Source organism: Orcinus orca, chromosome 2, assembly GCF_937001465.1.
Source record: "Orcinus orca chromosome 2, mOrcOrc1.1, whole genome shotgun sequence".
NCBI classification, from domain to species: domain Eukaryota; kingdom Metazoa; phylum Chordata; class Mammalia; order Artiodactyla; family Delphinidae; genus Orcinus; species Orcinus orca.
Window position 1 is genome coordinate 54,983,268 of NC_064560.1, and position 21,019 is coordinate 55,004,286.

General features: G+C 52.8%; 1 protein-coding gene across 3 annotated transcripts in view; it reads right to left on the bottom strand.

Moving 5' to 3' along the window:
* The window catches only part of TM2D3 (TM2 domain containing 3), a 337,824-nt gene that overhangs the window by 228,383 nt on the left and 88,422 nt on the right, over window positions 1–21,019 (bottom strand). For 2 of the 3 annotated variants that reach the window (XM_049705713.1, XM_049705714.1), the window contains one exon: window positions 6,998–8,487. The exons of the other annotated variant lie outside the window; for it this stretch is intronic. In XM_049705713.1, coding sequence (XP_049561670.1) covers window positions 8,313–8,487 — 175 coding nt within the window. In that variant the 3' untranslated portion in view covers window positions 6,998–8,312. Of the gene's footprint in view, window positions 1–6,997; window positions 8,488–21,019 lie in introns of those variants that run through there. 3 annotated transcript variants of the gene reach the window in all.

Genomic DNA, 21,019 nt, shown 5'->3' on the forward strand with positions numbered 1-21,019 from the left:
CAGGCTCTGCCAACGGGAAGTGGCCCCAGGACGCAGTGATGCCCCACCTGGGCCAAGCCGGAATTGCAATTTGTAACTGTGACCCCTTCTCCCTGTTTAAAAAAAAAAAAAGGTGTTTTTTTTTTTTAATGTATCTATTTTAAAAAGACCATTTCTAAATTAAAGTAAATTGAAGTTCATTTTACTCTGAGAGCTTCACAGTAGCTCTTGAGATAAAATGGATTTCAATTAGTTTAGCTTTGAGAAGATCTCAATAGCTTTTAGGATATATATAACTGTCATGGGGTCTCACAAATTTAGGTGAGGAATCTCCAGCCCAAGTTGGAGAAAGATAATGTCTTGTCTTCCACCGATGCTTCCGTAGGCTCCTGGCCAGGGAGAGGAGATCCCAGCTAGGGGCCAGGCAGCACCTGCCCTTTCCTCCGAATTTCCCGACATTTCTATGGAGACCTTCAGTGGTTTCATTCCCAAACTCCAGCCAAGGAATGAGAGAGCTAGAGAAAGTCATTGCCTCGTGGTTCCTCCATAGTGCCCGTTTGGGGCCAGATCCACTGAAGTGTCCACAGCTGAGTCCACACAAAGCTGTGGTTTCAGGGATACTGTTCCAAGGTGTGTGGTTATGACCCGATGCCACGCGGACACAGAACCACCCAGCGCAACCCCAGCTCCCAGGAGCCCTGGGCTCCATGCCCCCCGAGGACGGCGCCTCTGCACCCCTTCTCCCTGCGGGGAGGCCGCGCAGCTTCCGGGGCCGAGGTCGCTATCTGAGCTTAATCCTCTTTCCTGAGCTTCACAACGAGCCTGCAAAAGAAAACCCACATGTCTCACACGAACCCTGATGTGGATGAAGAGCAAACGAGAGGATGGCTTAGAAGTCCCGACGCGACGGTATGGCGATGCCCCAGCCACGGGCCCCAAGAGTGGGAGCGCACACCCCAGATGTGAGAGGGAGGAGGGGTGCGCCCTGGCCGCACACATCTGACCCAGCGCCTGAGTGATGGATGTCCAGCGAGAGAGAGAGAGAGAGAGAGAGAGAGAGAGAGAGATAGAGAGAGAGAGACCGTGCGCGAGCAGGGGCAGGGAGTGAAGAAGAGGAGAGAGAACAGGAGCTTTGACACATCCAGCTGCTCCATAGCCAGGGAGGCAAGTGCAGTGACAGAGCAGTTGGAGCCAAAGTCACTCAGGGACCGAAAGGCAATTACTTAAATATTTAAAGCAGACGCCCTGCGAGCGGCTGCGGAGGCAGCTCTTTGTTAATATTTAACAGGATCTGGGCAGTCACTGGGAAAACAGCTGTTTACAGGAGAGATGAACAAACAGCCCTGATTGCTCAAAGCCAGTGGGAGGCTTTAGGGGACTAGCAGCTGCCAGGGATTCCAGATCCAGCGGCTCTAGATCCAGGAGGCCCACAGCTGTCCCAGGGGCACAGTGAAAACCATAAACACGCATCATCGGCTTGGCGGCCCTGCTCCAGAATCGTGGTTTGCAGGAAACCCAGCCCTGAAGCTGGGCCTGGGAGGTGGCTCCTGGCTGGCCAGCCGGCCTCTCGTGCGGGCAGTTGCACCCTGCAGCCCTGGCTGGGCCCTCCTTCTGGCCTCATGCACTGTCCCGGGGGGGATTCCTTGCAGAACTCCCTGCGCACAGCCGGGGACAGGTGCTCGCAAGTGGAGAGGCTCTAATTTGTGGAAAGAATCACAAGCTTGCTTGAAAATCCTTCAGCTCACACTTGGGCCTTTAGGGACACCAGACCAGACTGCTTCCCGGAATCGACAAGCTAGCCTGTTTTCAGGCGTGTTCTCAGGATCGCTCCCGCCTTCTGTGTGCCCGGCCTCCATGAGCCTGGTTCTCTTTACCGAGTCTGGATAAATCAGGCCAGGAGTGAAGGATCATGCACTCACCTCCAGCCTTACTCCCCCTGGGCCTATTTTCCATCACCCCTAACGCCCTCCCACAGGGACCTCCTGGAGCCCGTACACACGGGTCGCTCTTGGGGTCACCTGGATGTGAAATTCCAGCTCAGGACCAAGGGCTGCTGCCATAAGCCCCATTTCATCATCCAGGGCATCGATTGTGGAGTTGCCCAACTGTAGACCCATAACCCTGGGTACCTCCCGGCAAGCCACTGCCCACCCCGCCCAAACCACGGCTGACCTTGACCCCCGGACAGCTCTCTGACGGCCGTTTACACAGCTGGGCGTTTATCGCAAAGGATGAAGCGCTGAGCAGTGTCCCATTGTGACAAATCTGTACGTGGACTGGGGCCCGCACATCAATCTTTGTTAAAATAACTTTTCGTTTGTTAGAGCCAGCGTTTGCATGGATATTTACTCCTGGGTTTCAGGGAATTAATACATTTTTATACTCTGAGAAGAAGGCACGAGACTGTCTAAGGTGCTGGAAGAAACTTTTCTGTGTGCACAGCACGGTTCTGACAACTGGAAATCTGAAAGAACACTGGCAGGGGTACGAAGAATCAAAATAACAGCAATCACTCCACTTCAGCAACAGAGGGGCCCATAGGGTCTAGAAATATCCAGGACCGCTGAGCCATTGCTGGCCATTTTTGTTTTATGGTTGTCCAGCATCAGAATGGCCTTCTCACCTCTGGGGAATCAGCCATTCTAGTGGGAGGCAAGACCCTGCCTCCCTCTACGAAAACCTAGAAGGCCAGAATGTGTTCTCCTTGAGCCCTGCAAGGGAGCGCAGGGCTAGGCAGGAGTCCCAGCAGGGCCCTGGGCACAGACAGCAGCGGCCCAGTTACACATCGGGTGGGATCTGGGCTGAGGTTGTGGTCACCCATTACCTCTGGGTTCCTGATCATTTTCCCCAAGTGATTCTCCAGCCACTTGGTCTCCCTTTAATAAATGCCTCTCCTTACCATCACCCAGGGCTGTTCTGCAGCCAGGAGCCCTGATGGGCGTCGTCGCCGCCTTCAGCCCTATGCTGCTGCGGAGGACGCCCCCTTCTGTCCTGGCAGCTCTAGGTCAAAGCCGCCAACAACCTGCTCAACGGAACCCTCAGCTTCTCACCTTTGCCTTTGCCTGCCCTGCCCTCCTCACCACCCCCTCCCGCCCCCCGCGCTGCCCCCACCCCCTCCTCACCCCTGCGCTGCCCCCACCCCCTCCTCACCCCTGCACTGCCCCACCCCCTCCTCACCCCTGCGCTGTCCCTCCCCCCACCACCTGGGCGTTCTGACGGACTCAGTTTTTCCCCAAACTGCACACATCAACCAAAATTTGGGAACATGCTGGTGAGGGCTGGGTGGCACCCCCTATCTGTCTGTCTCGCTGGTTGGAAACGGGATTGAAAGCCTGGAAGGGCTCCAACAAAGTCCTGTTTTCGCCACTGTATACACATGGCTCCGAAGGCCGAGTCAGGGTCAAAGGTCAGGCTGCCCAGCTGGGAAGCAGTGGTCCTCAGGCTTAGCTGAGTGACTAAGCACGGTCACGTTACCCAGGGCAACTCTGCCCCCGGTGGGCCTCGGGGAGCAGAGTGGCCATTCTCACGCTCCTGAGTCTGGGAGTGAGGTTTATCCCACCAGGCTCCTTGAATGGAAGCATCCTGTCATTTTTCCAGGCCAAGAGAGCTTGCCCCCTTTTCCCTCCCCATCATTCACTCTCACCCAACAGAAACGCGCTGAGCACCTACTGCACGCACGAGCCTGGCTGCGGGCCCCCGCACCCAGCAGGGGCATAAGCTGGCCATGGCCGTGGGTGTGGGGGGAGGGGTGGCCGGGCAGCCAGCAAGGCGGGGACGGGTTTCAGATGCAGCCGAGCTGAGGAGAAGGGGACCCCGGGACAGTGCTTTGGGAACTGGAGTTTGGAAGGGCTGGTGGCTCTGCCGGCGTGGGGAAGCCCCTGCCCTCGGAAAAGCGGTTCCTGAGATAATCCCGTCTCTTGACCTGCCAGCCACTCCTTCCCTGGCCAGGATGTGGGTGTCATTCTGTGGACCGTGCAGAGGTCACCGTCTGCCCCACACCGCAGCCCTTTGGCTCATCTGTCTGTTTATCCTAGTAGACTGAATGTGTGTCCTTTTATTGGTATCTGTCCTGTCCGTGTATATAACACACAGGGTTGTTTTCATTACCTTCATTAGATTTTTTTTTTTTGTAGTAAAATATACCTAACATAAAATTTACCATTTTAACTATTTTTAAGTGGACAGTTCAGGGGCATTAAGTACATTCACATGGTTGTGCCATCATCACCACCATCCACCCACAGAGCTCTTTTCATCCTCCCCAAATGACACCCTGCGCCCATTAACACTAATTCCCTACTCGCCCGTCCTCCAGCTCCTGGCACCCACTCTCTGCTTTCTGTCCTTGGGAATCTGACTCCTCTGGGGACCTCACAGGAGTGGAGTCACACAATATTTGTTCTTTTGTGCCCAGCTTATTTTACAGAACACAATGTCTGAGGGTTCATCCACATTGTAGCTGGTGTCAGAGTTTCCTTCCTTTCTAGGGCTGAGGAGACCACATTTTGTTATCCACGCATCTGCTGACACACAGTTTCATATTTTTAACTTAATTTAATTACTCTGTTGGCCTTGTTTGTTTTCTTATTTCCACTCAGCACCATCACCATGATTCATTCCTGTTCTGTGTGCATCTAGGCCTTTGCTTCTAACAGGGGTCTGGAGTCCCAGGCACACCCCTCACAGTTGGCTCATCCCCCAGCCCCAGACCATCCCCTCCCCACTGCACGCAATCCTACCAAAACCATCTGTGTGCAGGTCCCATCTACCATTACTCTTCTTTCCATGGTTATAGTTTCCACCCTTTGGTTGTTTTTATGACTCCTTGTTTCTGTTTAATTATTGATACGCTCCCTTGCCTGAGAATATTTATTGTACTTATTTTAAATTCTGGATCTGGGGACTTCCCTGGTGGCACAGTGGTTAAGAATCCACCTGCCAACGCAGGGGACACGGGTTCGAGCCCTGGTCTAGGAAGATCCCACATGCCGTGGAGCAACTAAGCCCGTGCGCCACAACTACTGAGCCTGTGCTCTAAAGCCCATGAGCCACAACTACTGAGCCTGCACTCTAGAGCCCGTGCTCCACAACAAGAGAAGCCACCGCAATGAGAAGCCTGAACACCACAACGAAGAGTAGCCCCCACTCACCGCAAACAGAGAAAGCAGGTGCGCAGCAATGAAGACCCAACGCAGCCAAAAATAAAATAAATTTATAAAAAAAAATTCTGGATCTGCCTGAAAATTCTGCTTCCCGAGGTGACTGTGGTCCAGGGCATACTCTCCATATGAGCTGCTGTACTCCTGGGTCTTCTGTTTGCCCTTGGCTCGTGGACTCCTGTCCTCCTGGGGCTGTTGTCACCCTGTTTGGGGACAGGTAATGGGGGACTAGGTGAAGCCCAGGCCTGACCTGGGTTTCTGTGTCCCTCCTGGAGGGGCTGACGCGAGAGAGGGATGAGCCCTGAGACCACAGAATTACTGCCAAGCACCCTCTTTGCTGTTGCTCCACCAGAATTTTCCTTAAACTCACAGATGTCAGTGGCCCCAGGAGGAGGTTGGCTTTCCAGGTTGCAGCCCACCAGCCCTGGGGAGCAGAAGGGGAGGCAAGGAGAGGGTGTTGGAGGGAAGCCGATCTGGCAGGGCCGCTTCCATCAGCTCCTCACCTGGCAGGACTGGGCCACCCCAAGCAGACCCTCTCTGATAAGAGGCTGTGGGATGGGCTGCTGGTCTCTTTCTGGGAGAACAGGCAGAGACAGCAACAGAATTTCCCAGCTCTCCTCTGCCTCCTGCCCTAGTAGTGGTCCCCTCACCTCCACGGTCCCAGCTCCCCCATCACCACCCCCAGTGTTCCCACCAGCCTGGGGTCTCCACAGGACTTTGCAGTTTTGTGTCCCTCCCTCTCCTGCAAGGCCTCCAAGGTTGCTGCTGGTGGGGGTGAGGGCAGCCCTTGCTTGTTCTCTGTCTTGTCCGGACCCAGAAGCCTATCATCCATCCTTCTACCCTCCCCCAAGGCCCGCTGGATTCCAAGCCCTGGCAGATGCACACAAACATGGCTGGATGAATTCATGGATGAAGCTGTGGATGGCCACCCTGGAGCCCACCTTCAGCGCTCCTTTGTGGACGTCTCGTAATGAGCCTCTTCACTCCCCCAGCCCTGGCTCTGCCCTCTCTGGAGAGCACACTTCCCCCGTCAGTCCCTACTGGACCTGGATAAAGTCACTTTAAATCCACTGAGAGGGAAACTATATGTCACAGTCAATAGTGGAAAAAGGGGGCTTGGTTGGAACCTTCTTTAAAAATTTAATAGGGCATCCCTGGTGGCACAGTGGTTAAGAATCCGCCTGCCAATGCAGGGGACACGGGTTCAAGCTCTGGTCTGGGAAGATCCCACATGCCACAGAGCAACTAAGCCTGTGCACCACAGCTACTGAGCCTGCCCTCTAGAGCCTGAGCGCCACAACTACTAAAGCCCCCGTGCCTAGAGTCCGCGCTCCGCAACAAGAGAAGTCACCGCAATGAGAAGCCTACGCACCACAACGAAGAGTAGCCCCCGCTCGCTGCAACTAGAGAAAGCCTGTGCGCAGCAACGAAGACCCAATGCAGCCAAAAATAAATAAATAAAATAAATAAATTTATTTAAAAAACAATGAAATAAAATTGTGAAAATGTGTAAATAGTCACACATGTGAAGTTCATTTTGTCCTATAATTTAAAAAAATTACCTGATATGCAACCATAAACTACCTCTTAGAGAGATGAAGGAATCTATTGTTAGTTTGGGGGCATTATTTCATATGCTTGACAATATTAATAGCAAACATTTCTATAGCGTTTACTAAGTGCCAGGCACTGTTCTGAACTATAGACGTGTGTATGTATTTAATGTTCACAATCATGAGAAAAACAACATTACTATCCCCCTTTTACAGATGAGAAGACAGAGGTGCAGAGAGTTGAAGCGACTTGCCAGCCGCATGGCCTGTGCTGTAGGGCCACAGTCCCGTCCCCTCCCCACTGGGCTCGGTGCGTGTCCCTCACTTCCTGTGTGACGTCTGCATCCTGGTCAGGGGGATGGTTGGCCTTGCAAAAGCCCGAGGGCCTCCTGAATGCTGTGTCTTTTGAGACTTTCTCTTTAGAAGTGGTTGTTGGACCGTCCACTGTGTTTGTCAGTTCTCTCCTCGTCCGTGAGAGCGGGCCCACCTCACAGCCCTCACTGTGGACGGTTCTGTGTGACTCAGGTGGTCAGCACACCCCGAACTTTGCTCTTCAGGGCACCCACCCTGAGCTGCATGGTACTTTTCCACATGTGCGACCCGATGGCTCCATCCTATGGGGTTGGGCAGGGGGAGGCTGGCGACACTGCTGTGGGGCTGACATTCTGAGCTGTTCACTCCCTGGCAGAGGGAGGTTTTGTGTCCAGCCCGGATCTGGGCCCTGGGGATGCAGGGTGGGCAAAACAGACACAATACCTGCTCTGTTTTTATGGAGTGGACATTCTGTTACAGCCTAATGGGGAAGGAAGACGTAAACAGGACAGTTAAATAAAATACACACAGAGAGAAATGTGATAAGGAGGAAAATGAAGCAGGAAAAGAGGACAGGAAGTGATCCCCAGGGAAGCTGCAATTTAAATAAGTGTGTGTGCTGGGGTGTCTCCAAGATGGTGAGATCTGAGCACACCCAGGAGGACTGAGGGGGAGGCGCAGGCAGCCCTGGCAGGGACAGCTCGGCCCTGAGATCAGGAAGCGGGGGATACATCGGGCGGGGAGGTGTGGGCAGAGGTGCCGTCACCATCACCAGGGAGCAGGGCTGGGTCAAGGGGGCCTCCTTCACTGCAGGGGCTTTGGCTCTGTCTCTGCGTGAGGCTGGAGGGGACCGTGGGGGACCCCGTTGGTCTCTGTCTGAAAGGGTCACTCTTTTATGTATTGAGGCGAGACTGCAGGGGCCACGCAGGGACTCAGGAGGGGGTTGTTTGCAATAATCCAGAGGCAGTGATGACAGGGACCAGGGTCATGCAGTCATGGTGGGAACGGTGGCCCCCAATAGGTGCTCTTCCAAGTAATAGGGTACAGAAGGAGGGGAGTCCAAGGGACTCGGACGTGTGGCCTGTGCTGTGGGGCTGCCACTTCCTGGCGGGTAAGACTGGGGAGGCGCAGGGCACTGGGACGCTCCGTGCTGACACGCTGGGCTCAAGCTGCTTTTAGACTTGGTGCTGAGAACCGGCAGCCTGGGCCGTGCAGGAGAGGCGGGTGGGAGACGTGTGTTTGGGGGTCCTGACATTTAAGGCCAGGAGACCAACGGGCCATCAAGGAGGACGCGCTGGTGGGAAAGGGCTCAGGACGGAACCCCGGCCTTCCCTGGGGAGGTGAGGGTGTCTAGCCGTGGAGGCGGGGCAGGAAGCCCAGGGGAGGCCGTGAAGAAGGTGCTGCGGAAGAAGCCGGACAGCCTTGGAGAGGGAATGGCAGAGGAATTGGAGACAGCGAGTGTCGACAGCTCGCTGATAAGTTTCCTGGAAAGGGAAAGAGAAATGCGCAGTAGCCGGAGGGAAAGTGGGTCACGGAAGGATTTTTTTGTTTGGTGTTGGTTGGAGGACATGATCCAGGAGGGAGATAACCTTGCTGGGGCTGGACCAGGAGGCGCGCAGGACGGTGTCCCGGCGCAGCCGAGACGCAGTGGGTGCGGGGTGGAGTGCAGGGCCGCGCATCTCGGACGCGGTAGCCGAGGTAGAGCCGCGCCGGGACTGAGAGTGAGGGTCTTGGCCAAGCACCCGGCTCTCAGCCCCACACACCACGCTCTGTCCCGTTGCCGTGCTGCCCATGACAGGCTCTCCCTGGGGCTGAGCTGTGACGGGGCAGACCTGCCCTGCGCTGAGCAGCGGGTGAAGGGGCGGATGGTGCCCGCGCGGAGGTGTCTCCTGCGGGGGACAGGAATGTAGGTGTCGCAGCGGCGGTGGGAGGGGCGGCGGGTCCCGTGGCGCCAGTGCTATGACCCTGCACGGTACAGCAGGCGCGCCCACGGGATAGTGGCTCCGAGGCCTGGGCCCAGGGCCACGTGGCACGGCAGCTGCTCCACTCCCTGGATCCCAAAGTCATTCTCTCCTGCTCCCACCCCAGCTCCGGAAGGTAACGGGATCGTTGCTCTGTGTTAAAGACACTGTCTGCGGATGCCCTGCTTGCATATCTGCATGGGCTGGGGTCAGGTTTGAAATCTGCAGACTTGCTTTCTCGCCGGCCGCCGGTTGTTTCCAGAACATTCCATCAATCGGGCCTCCTTTCATGCTGGTCCCACCTGTGCCCCTGAGACAGCAGCTCTAGACTGTACCTCCATCCCCACCACCAGGGGAGCCTGACAGTCCGGAGGGGGCTTCTGAGGGGCTGCCTTCACTGACATTTAAATGGGGGAAGGCGTTTTCTCTTCACTTTCTCTGTCACATTTATGGTGTTCCTTCCCTTTACAGGACGTTTCCTCTAAGCTTGGCTTCAACTTCAATGGATAGCTTCCGATCCTATTTAAACTTTTAAAAAAGGGACTCAAACTCGACACACAAATGAGGAATGTAGCTAAAAATGAGAGATGTGAAGAGAAACTTTTTTTGACTCAGTGCAAATATTTTCGGAATTTAATTTTCCTGAGAAAAAAACGATTTGCAGACAGAAAGTGCATCCTGTGTTTGAGCACCAGTGGCCTCTGGTGTCTTTGTTTGTAAACATTAACATGGTGATATATGACTCCACAAACCACGCTTTCCTCCCAGGAAAATTAGAACGATTATAACAACCCTTTCCCTCTTCCTCCCTCTCTTTTCTTCTCCTTTATCTTCTTGGATGATTGTGGACAAATAAGACAACACCTCCTAGAAAACAGAGCTGTCAGACAAGGAGAGTGTATAAAACAAGATGCTTCCACTACGTCACTACGTCACTACGTCACTACGAAGCGTATTTCAGCAGAAGCCTCTGACAGTGATGCAGACGAGTGCACATGCCGTCCTTTGTGAGAAAGCAGAGCAACGTGGAGAGTGAGCACGAAAAGGGAACAGGAAGGACGATGTCAGTGTGTATGCTCAGCCTCCAGGCACGCTGTCACATGTCATAGATGTTCACGTGGTGACAGAGATGTAAATCCTCTTTCCGAGCCATTCGAGCCAACCTGAGGATGGTACCCCCGTGGCTGAGGGGCCCCTCTCCATTCATAACCACTGCTTCTCTGCCTGCCCCGAGAAGTCGAGAACAGCCCCTTTGACCATGTGACAGAAGGAAACCCCAGACAACTCTCCAGCCCCCAGCCTTCTGGTCTTGCAGCTGAGGCCCCAACATCACGGAGCAGAGGCCAAACATCCCCACTAGGTCCAAATTCCTTCCCTGATCCACAGAATAATAAAGGACTGCTTTACGCCACTAAGTTTTGGGGGTAATTTGTTATACAGCTGTTTTAGTCTGTTCAGGCTGGTATAACATTAACTGGCTGGCTTATAAACACATTTATTTCTACATTTCTGGAGGCTGGGAAGTCCAAGGTCAAGGCACTGGCAGAGTCAGTGTGTGGTGAGAGCTTCCTGGGGCACAGACGGCACCTTCTCACTGGGTCCTCACATGGTGGAAGGGGTGGGGAGCTCTGGGGTCTCTTTGATGAGGGCACCGATCCCAGCATGAGGACTCCACCCTCATGACCTCATCACCCCAAAGGCCCCACCTCCTGATACCATCACGTTGGGGATTAGGTTTCAACATATGAATGTGAGTGGACAAGAACATTCAGACCATAGCAGAAGCTGTCATAACCAGAAATGCAGGCTCACGTGTATGTGTGTGACTGGCGGCAATTTCTGAATATCTGAAGAGAGGAATTGGAGCTGCCATTCATTTATTGTTTTCCCATATTTTCTAATGTTTGTACAGTAAGTTAGTATATTGTTCAAACTATGAAAATAAAACTTAAAACGATACGGGGTAAGCTGGGACGAAGTGAGAGAGTGGCATGGACACATATACACTACCACATGTAAAATAGATAGCTAGTGGGAAGCAGCCACATAGCACAGGGAGATCAGCTCGGTGCTTTGTGTCCACCTAGAGGGGTGGGATAGGGAGGACATATGGGGATATATGTATATGTACAGCTGATTCACTTTGTTATAAAGCATAAACTAACACACCATTGTAAAGCAATTATACTCCAATAAAGATGTTAAAAAAACAAACAAACAGAACCGATATGGATGAATCCCTCAGACGGAAGGAAACAGGACCACAGCGAGTGTTCAAGTGTACTGTGCCGGGTCAGCCGGGGGCCGGGGTGGGTCGGTGGGAGGGTAGAAAGGGCTCCGGTGGAGGGGTGCTGCTGCTCCCACACAGGCAGCTTCGGCACCTGTGTTTCTGGGTGGGCAGGGCAGTGGTCAGCCTGCAGTGGACGGGATTGTGTGCTCGGAGGCCATGGGAGGGGCCCCTCCCGGGCCAGTCATGCATTTCTGGCTAAACTTTTCCTCCCCAAAATCTAGTTCATCAAGGGGCCTCACCTCAAATGCTTCATCTAAAAACAGTTTTAAAAGATTCATCTACACACCCACATTCTGAGTTTTAGGAATGCAAAATGGCCAGGTGATGAGACACACAGACTTCAACACAAAGACAGTGGGTTCAGCGCATCTCTGCTGTGGAATAACCACTTGAGGCCAGGGCCTGCCCTGCAGCGTCTGCAGAAGGAAGGGGGCAGGGGGACCCTTGCCCTTTTTCTAGGGAAGATGTTGCATACCATTTCTTTCCCCTCCCCCCAGAGCATCCGTCTATGTTCAGGGTTTGTTCCAAAATCACTGCTGCTTCAAAGTTTGTTCTTCCTTTTTTTATGGTCCATACCTCAGTAGAAAAAGGGAAGTTAAGCCTTTCTTTTCTCCCCCTTTTTCTACCCTGCATTATTTATTTGCCATGGCTTGACTCTCCAGGGAACCTGAACCAATCCATGTGGGCTTTGTTCTGATATAAACACCTGGTTTGAAACATGGAGTCCCGGAGGGTCCTCTTACTGTTGGTTCCACTGAGGCTCCCAAGGCAGACTTCAGGGACTGACGCTGGGGTTCGCGGGAGGCAGTGAGGGCTCAAGGGGGCACCTTCCAGTGGGGCAGCTGCCCCGACTGCTGTTCATGAAGGACCAGTGGGGGCAGAGGGGAGAGGCCAAGCAAGGGTCATGGCTCCGCAACACAGAGGGCAAGAGCTGGGACTGTCAGGGGCTGGCCTGCAGCGGATGAGATCGTGCCTCGGGAAGGGCAGTGTCAGGACCAGCCTGGGGGCAGGAACACAGCCGCTGCTGAGCCACGAGAGGCCAGCTCGGGGGCTGGGGGCCAGACCCAAGCAGGCCTGGATCTGGGGTGGCTGTGCTACTCCTCGGACGGAAACCGGAAAACCAGAGTGGACCAGAACAGGGTTGGCCTGCCAGGGGAGGGCCAGGGGAGGGCAGAGAGGGGAGAAGGGTTTCAGGGACAGCTGGAGGACCAGCTGATGGGGTACGGCCCACCGGCGGCTACCTGCTCAGAACTGGAATTCCAGGACCCTTGTATCCCATAGAAGTCCAGTGGCTCCGACGGGGGAGCTCCCACGGCATCCCGAGAGCCCACCAACAGTCTAAGGAAGCAGCCGGGGGTCTCTTGGGACAGACTGGGTGAGAACCCCAGGATCCAGGCTGCTCTTTGGGAACGAAGAGCCTGCTGGAGGGGCGTTTCCCTGGCACGGAGAGACCGCTGGACCCTCGTGGGGCCTCGAGGCTGAGGAGCAGGGAGGACAGGAAGAGGCACAGGAAGAGGCAGGCTTGCGCAGGGCTGGGTGTCTCTGAGAAAAGACCGCCTAGATGCGCTGGGGCCCCTCCCCAGGGCAGGACTGGGCAGGGTTTTCCCTGCTCGTGTACGGTCACCTGTGGCATTTGGATTCCCCCTCTAAGTCCCCTGTGAGGGACCACCAGCCCCCCCCAGTCCCCATCGATAGGCCCACTGGGCTCAGTGCGGTGTGAGGCCCGCTCCCAGGATGCGAGCACCGTGTCCTGAGAACACCTGCCCTCCCCCTTGGTTGGGATCGCGGCTTCCTGTACCCTGTGGGGGAGCATCTGGCAGGTGCAGGAGGAACAGGCCAGTTCCTAGCCAAAGAGTCGAGGCTCCAGGTCCTGCCTGTTGCCATCGGTTCCCCCGCATCCATTTACCCAGCACCTCCTCTGCCTGTCCACCAGGCCAGGCTTAGCCCAGGACAAACCTGCCCGCTCAAGTCAAAGTCACCTCCACCCCGCTGTCACATTTTCTGTTTCTCATTCTTGTGGCCCTTCCCACGCTCTGGAATCCTCTGGTCCACCTGTCTGGTCCACGTGTCCACTGTCGTCTGTCTCCACTCTGGGATGTCGGGTTGGCGAAGACGGGGACCCGCTGGCAGGGTCGCTGCCTGCCTATCGGGCTCAGTGCCTGCAGCCTGGCAGGGCTCAGGCCGCCCTTGTGCAGGGGGCAGGGGAGCGAGTGGGTGACCCAGGCTCCCAGCTCTGGGGGGGGTGCTGGGGACGGGGGATGAATGACACACAGTCACAAAGCCTTAAAGGGCTTGGATAACTGACAGCAGCACTGAGGGGCCTGAGGAGTCCCAGCCAGATTACTGGGCCTCGGGGGAGGGGAAAGTGCCCACCTGGGCCGGGCGCAGGGGAGGCTGAGGCCAGCTGCCGCGTTCTGGCTTATCTGGGCCTCCTTCCTTCCATCGCTGTTTTCCCCGCACACCCCCAGGCCCCTTTTATGTCCCCATTCTCCTCCCAGGCCCCCTCCCTGTCCCTCCTGACCCCCTCCCTTCTGCCAGGCCCTGGGCCCTTGCCTAGACCCCTGAGGGCTGCCCCCGTCCAGGACCAGGTGGGCACAGACCCCATACCTAAGACCCCTGGGTTTGTGCCCCGTCTGCTGCCATCAGCCCTGGGGCCCGACCGTGGTCCTTATCCCCACAAATGGCCCAGCATCCCAACCCCACCCCCAATACTGCTCTCCCCACCCTTCCTCCACCCTGCCCAGCACCCAAAACTGGAGCCCTGGGCTGGGGAGGCCAACTTGGGCCAAAGCCCAATGTGGTGTTTGCGATGACGGCAGGGTATGGGCATGGGGTCTGGTCGGCACCTGCCTTGGCCGGGCTCTGTCTCTGTCCTGCAGGGCCCAGAGTCTTTCCTCCAGGTGCAGGCCAGGCTCATCCACATCTGGGGTGTGTCTGGGAGCCGTGGGCAATCGAAGGGGGTGGCTCTGGCCTCTGGGGAGACTCCATGAGCCAGCCCTTCCTCCAGTCCACGACACAGACTCACATACACATGTGCGCGGTTGGGGGAATGGGTCCCCTTGCCAGAGCCCGGGGTCCTTGCCTTGAACAGTAGACCTCCTAGGACCTGCAGCCGGGGCCGAGGGGCAAATGTCTGCCAGTTGGTCCAGGGGGTTCTGGAAGGACCTGGGGCTGGAGGTGGAGGACGGGGCAGCTTAGGACTGCAGGGCCGGTGTTGCTGGGGCCCCGGGGCCAGGGGCCTGGAGGGACTGGCCCTCCTCACCCGCCCCTCCCTCTGCTCCCAGGAGCAGCCTCCTGGTCCGGCCTCAGAGGCGTCTCCGTGTTGGTCCTGCCTCCAGACTCCCTCCATCGGCTCCCCTCCTCCCGCCTCTGGAGCAAATCAAGTGTGACATTCATTATTCACAATGAAGAAGTAAAATCCTAGCAGCAGCTCCGGCTTCTGGAGCACATCTCGTGTGCTGGGCCCTTCTCCTTGCAGCAAGGGCAGAGCCGGTGTCGCCCTTGTACAGGAGGGGCGCTGAGGCCGAGAAGGCAGCTGGGGCAAAGGCCCACTCACCAACCCCACTCCACACTCCCGAGAACTTCGCGTTTGGTATTTCTTATTTTGCTCAAAAAAGGAAACGGTCTAGAGGTCATGACTAGTAGCCTTTGTAGTTTCATGAAGCCCCAGGGGGTCTTCCCTCCCCAACCCCGGAGCCCCCAGCAGCACAGCCAGGATTCGGTGTCCAATAAGAACGGAGGATTATAACCATCACTTGGGGCCCGGAACCTGCGGGCCGGGGAAAGCTCCCATTCACGCCCCTGTCCCTGGAGAACAGGGAAGGAGTCTCTTTAGAGAGTTTCCACAGCCACGTCTGAAGCCGGAAGCAGCTCCAATGACATTCTCAGCTGATGTGAACGTGTCACCGCCCAGGGGGCCCACATCCCCTCCCCCACTAGACCTGCAGGCCTCATCCATCCATCATCTACCCAGGCCACCACCCCAGCTCGGCCTGAGTTCCCAAGTGATTGCCACGCAGGGTGAGAATGGGTGACACAGAACCTTCTCCACTTCCTGATGCCCTGCAGTCTCCACCCCCGCCCCCTGCCCGTCCACAGGATCCAGGGCCATCTGTGCTGCTTGCACGGCTTGGCCACTGGGGCCAGAGGACCCCCTGCCCACCACACCAGGACCATCTGGACGGACAGTTTCAAGCACCACGTGTGTGGGTGGAAGGGAGTCTGCGGCGAAAGCTAGTCTCCAAATAACAATATGGAAAAAATGTTAAAGAGCTGAACTAACGTGGGATGGCTGCAAGCCTCATTCATTAAAGTAAAAAATGAGGAAAACTGGCATGAAAGTTAGGAAAATTACAGGGTATTTCCTACAAGGAATATATGGGACATCCTTGGAAATTTCTTGAGGAGTGATAAGTTTACTGTTTCTCTTCTTTAAAAAAATATCTTGCTGTGATTCACCTGTCCCCCTGCTCCCCCCTCCGCAGGAAAAGCAGTTATTTATGGCTGTAAAAGAGCCCCCATTTAGAGCAACGTCAGAGAACAAACACTGCTCTTGGAGCCTCCGTAGCAGCGAAGAATCTGGCACTGGCTCCGCATCTGAGGTTGAGTGTCTGCTTGCAGCCATTAATTGCTGTATAAAGCCTTTGAAAAAAAGCCCTGGGTCTGGAGTCTCAGCCATAAAAGCCCATTTAGAGCCAGTGGGAAGCTGGTCTTCAAGTTCTCATTGACAGAAAGTCTAGTTTCCAAGCAGGAACTCCCAATTACTCACTGACTGGATGGACATCTGAGGGCCACCTGGGGGATCAATTAACTGTGAAAATCCCTCCTGGAACCCAGCACCATGGGCTGCCCAGATCTGATCCTGGAACTGCCACCTGTGTGACCACAAGGGAGCCCAGAGAGAACTGGTGTGGGATTGAGGAGAACAGGAAGGTTTTCTTCTCCCCTCCTAAACTAAGCATGCTTGGCCCACTCCTTTATTTTATTTATTTATTTTTAAAAATAAAGTTATTTTATTTTTATTTATTTTTGGCTGCGTTGGGTCTTCGTTGCTGTGTGCAGGCTTTATCTAGTTGCGGTGAGCGGGGGCTACTCTTCGTTGCGGTGCATGGGCTTCTCATTGCGGTGGCTTCTCTTGTTGCAGAGCACGGGCTCTAGGTGCGCGGGCTTCAGTAGTTGTGGCTCGCAGGCTCTAGAGTGCAGGCTCAGTAGATGTGGCGCATGGGCTTAGTTGTTCCGCAGCATGTGGGATCTTTCTGGACCAGGACTTGAACCCGTGTTCCCTGCATTGGCAGGCACATTCTTAACCACTGTGCCACCAGGGAAGCCCTCACCCCCTTATTTTAAAAATGACTAATTAAATGCCCAAGTCCCGTTGCTTTGGCCCATGCCGGGGAAGTTATTTAGAAAGCAAACACCTATGCCCAAACACAAACCCTTCTCTGCTGCAGAAGATGACACTTACGTGCTCTTCACATAAGAGCAACCGTGAGGGCTGGGGTTTTCGAGACAGTAGATCCCAGGAGGGCTGCCTGGCACACAATGCAGCCAGGAGTACAATGATTTGCAAAAGCAACACTCTCATTTGCCCGTTGTGACAACGGCCACTGAAATGGAAAGAACAGTGGACGCCGGAGTGGCTGTCCGCTCCGAGCTTGGGCATCTCTCTTTTCCACGGGACTATGAACTCTGACCATGCTTCTCCCTTCGTGACTGCATTTGTTACAGAGCCCTCACCACCTCACGGCCCAAACGGCTTAAGTAGGAAGTGGCTCCCACCAGTCGGGAAACTGATGTTGGAGTCTTTAAAAAGGAGCCAGCACTGATAGTTTGGAGCTCTTTTAATTGATCGGGTCACTGGGTGAACTTGTGACAGAGATACTGCTGTCCACAAACTCATCCACAGCTGTGTCTTCCTTTCCCATCCACCAGATCTGTTCAGCAATGTTCAATATACATGATCCAAGTGAAGGTTTACACTGAAAACATTCTTTAGAGTAAATATAAATGGCCAATAAGCATAAGAAACAAGGCTCTACCTCACTAGGGATCAAAGAAAGGCGAAAACTTAAACTCCACACCATCCAAAAGGTTTATACTGAAAAGATACAAAGATAAGTTCTCTTTGGTAGAGATGGTGACACCCAGTAGTGTATGATGTGGGGAAACGGGCTCCCTTGTCCACAACTAAGAGCAAAGATTGCTACCTTTCTGGAAGGCATTTTCTCAATATTTTCCTTCACAATGTCCAACATTCAATCAAAAATGACCAGGTGTGAAAAAATGACAAGATTGGACCAAGAGAAAAAAATTGGACAATAGAAGCTGAGCCACTGGAGATTCTGATATTGGTGTTGTCAGGCTCTTAAGAACTTTAAAATACTAGAGTCATATGTTCCAGAAATTAAGTGACAAGATGAATATTTTCACTAGCAACCTGGAAGCAATAAATGGACATTGTAGAACTTTAAAATACAGTAACTAAAATTAAGGCACTGATTTTAACTAAAATTAAGTTCAACTACAGATTATACAAGGTGAAGAAAATAAGTAATCATGAAGGCAGATTAGAAAAATATATCCAGACTGAAGCAAGAAGAGAAAAAAAATTAAACAGTTAATTAAGAATCCCCCTGCCAATGCAGGGGACACGGGCTCGAGCCCTGGTCCAGGGAGACCCCACATGCTGCGGAGCAACTAAGCCTGTTCACCACAACTACTGAGCCTGTGTTCTAGAGCCCATAAGCCACAACTACTGAGCCTGCATGCCACAGCTACTGAAGCCCAAGCGCCTAGAGCCCATGCTGCGCAATGAGAGAAGCCACCGCAATGAGAAGCCCGCGCACCGCAATGAAGAGTAGCCCTGACTCACCGCAACTAGAGAAAGCCCATGGGCAGCAACGAAGACCCAATGCAGCCAAGAATAAATAAATAAATAAATAAGTTTTAAAAAAATACAAAAAGAATGTAAAAGAAATGTATGTGATTAGAGTCCCAGAAGGAGAAAGAGAGAATGGGGGCAAAAAGTAATATTTGAAGAGATAATGGCTGAGAATTGTCCAAAAATGATGGAAGACAGAATGCCTCAGATTTAAGAAGAGTTATAAAGCCCAAGAGGTATCGATGAAAAAAAAAACACATCCAGACAGAGCCTGGTAAAACTGCTGAAAACCAAAGAGAATATCTGAAAAGCAGCCACAGAAAAAATTAGAGGGCTTGGAATATGAGGCTTGGATTCACTGAATTTGGTGCCTGAGCTAGAAATGTGTGTTTTCCATCCAGCATAGGGCTGTCAGATAAGATACGGGACGCCTGGGTAAATTTGAATTTGAGATAAGCAACAAATATTTGTTTTGTATAAGTATGGAAACATGCACTATTTGGACCATACTTACACTAAAAAATTATTCATCATTCATCTGAAATTCAATCCAAAGCAAATTTAACTGGGTATCCTGTTCTGTTCTTGTTTTTTTCTTTCCCTAAATCTGGCGACCCTGTTCTTTGGGGATGCTAACGTCACCTCCTGTCAGTTCCCCCGGGGAAGAAAAAGCCCACCTGCCCTGGAGGCACCAGGAGGCCACTTGGACTTGACCTTTTTGTACTTCCCCTGTGCCGCTGCCTGATGGATGGCGACCCGAGATCTGAGGGCCCATGACAGCTCTCTCTGGAGGCTGTGGCCAGGGAGACCTGCTTCCCTTCCACAGCCACGGGTGGGAGGCTGCTGAGAAACCTCCCGTGAGACTGAATCAGACTCATCTCCTCCAAGAGATGGCGGCGGAGTCACTCAGCCCCCACTTCCTTTTTAAATGGAGGCCTCAGTGCACACCTAGCAGCTGTCACAAGTGCAGTTTGGGGTCTGTAAGTCCACAGAGCCACGTCTGGTTCCACGGAAGATGCGCTAAGCTGGACAAAATGGCAGCCCAAGCCCCTGCCTCCATGGTCGGGGCATCCACACCTGACCCAGCTCAACAACTGCAATGGAGGGTTCCCTAACCCTTCACAAACACTGTGGATTAAACACCAAGTAGGCCAGCTCAGTGTTATAAACAGCAACTCCCCAGAAAGTTCCGGGTCTCTGGTAAGGTTTCAAAGTTGTCTTTAAATAAATAAATAAGCAAACAAACAAACAAATAAATGGAGAAAGCTCACAGTTCTCACTGACTTGTGTTACTCATGAGAATTAACCTCGACTTTTAAATCACTGCTCTCAGTCTCGGTTTCCTCCTCTGCCCAGTGAGGATAATAGTACCTGCCTCATGGATTCGGGGCTGGGTTAAATGAGATAACACCTGTAAAGTGCTTCGTTCAAACTGACAATAACAGCTACTCGATAAATGGTAGCTAATGTCATGCGGTGGACAGAGTAATGCCCACCCCGCCCAGATGTCCACACCCCCATCCCTGGAACCTGTATGTTATGTCACAGGGCAGACAGGATTTTGCAGGCGTGATTAAGGTGAAGGACCTTGAGATGGGGAGATTATCCTGAATTTTCCAGGGGGACCCAATGTAATCACACAAACCCTTAGAATCAAAGAAGCTTTTCCAATGTAAATTGGTGCAGCCATTATGGAAAACAGCATGGAGGGTCCTCAAAAAACTAAAAATAGCGTTGCCATATAATCCAGCAATCCCACTGCTGGGCATATATCAGCAAAAACTATAATTAGAAAAGATCCAGGCACCCCAATGTTCATAGCAGCACTATTCACAGTAGCCAAGACATGGAAGCAACTTAAGTGTCTATCAACAGAGGAATGGATAAAGAAGATGGGGTACCTATATACAGTGGGATATTACTCAGCCATAAAAAAGAATGAAATAATGCCATTTGCAGTAACACGGATGGACCTAGAGATGATCATACTAAATACCATATGATATCACTTATATGTGGAATCTAAGATATGACACAAATGAACTTATTTACAAAACAGAAACAGACTCACAGACATAGAAAACAAACTTATGGTGACCAAAGGGGAAAGGTGTGGGGGAGGGATATATTAGGAGGTTGGGATTAACATGTACACACTACTGTGTATAAAATAGATAACCAACAAGGACCTATCATATAGCACAGGGAACTATGTTCAATATCCTGGAATAAACCATAACAGAAAAGAAAAATAAAGGAACTTTCCCAGTTGTAATCAGAGGAAGAAGTGGCTATGGGTGGGGGGTGCGGAGAAACACAGCACTGCTGGCTTTGAAGGTGGAGGAAGGGGCCATAAGCCAAGGACTGTGGACAGACTCTCAAAGCTGGAAGAGGCCAGGTAGTGGATTATACCCTAGAACCTCCAGAAAGGAATGCAGCCTGCCGAGACCTTGGTTTTAATGCATTGAGACCCATGTCAGACTTCTGATCTACAGAACTATAAGATAATAAATTTGTGCTGTCTTAAGCCACTATGTGTGTGGTAATTTGTTACACCATCAACAGGAAACTAATATGATCAAAATGATTGTTAATAGGATTGTGTCTCCTTTGAGATCAGAGCCACATATATGTCTTTTGGGTCTTCCAAGGACCATGGGCATCCGTAAATATTTGTCTGCCTGAAAAACAATCAGCTTCATAGCACAGTGGTTGGGGCTGCAGTGGTGCCAGGAAAACAGTGAAATAATCAGAGTGTTTATGAGAAGATCAATTTTAGAAATATTACAGGAAAGAACAGACTGATTGTCAATGGCAAAAGAATTTTCCAGTTAAATGCCCAACAACAGAGTACTTGATCAATTGTAATAATCCAGAAAATTGAA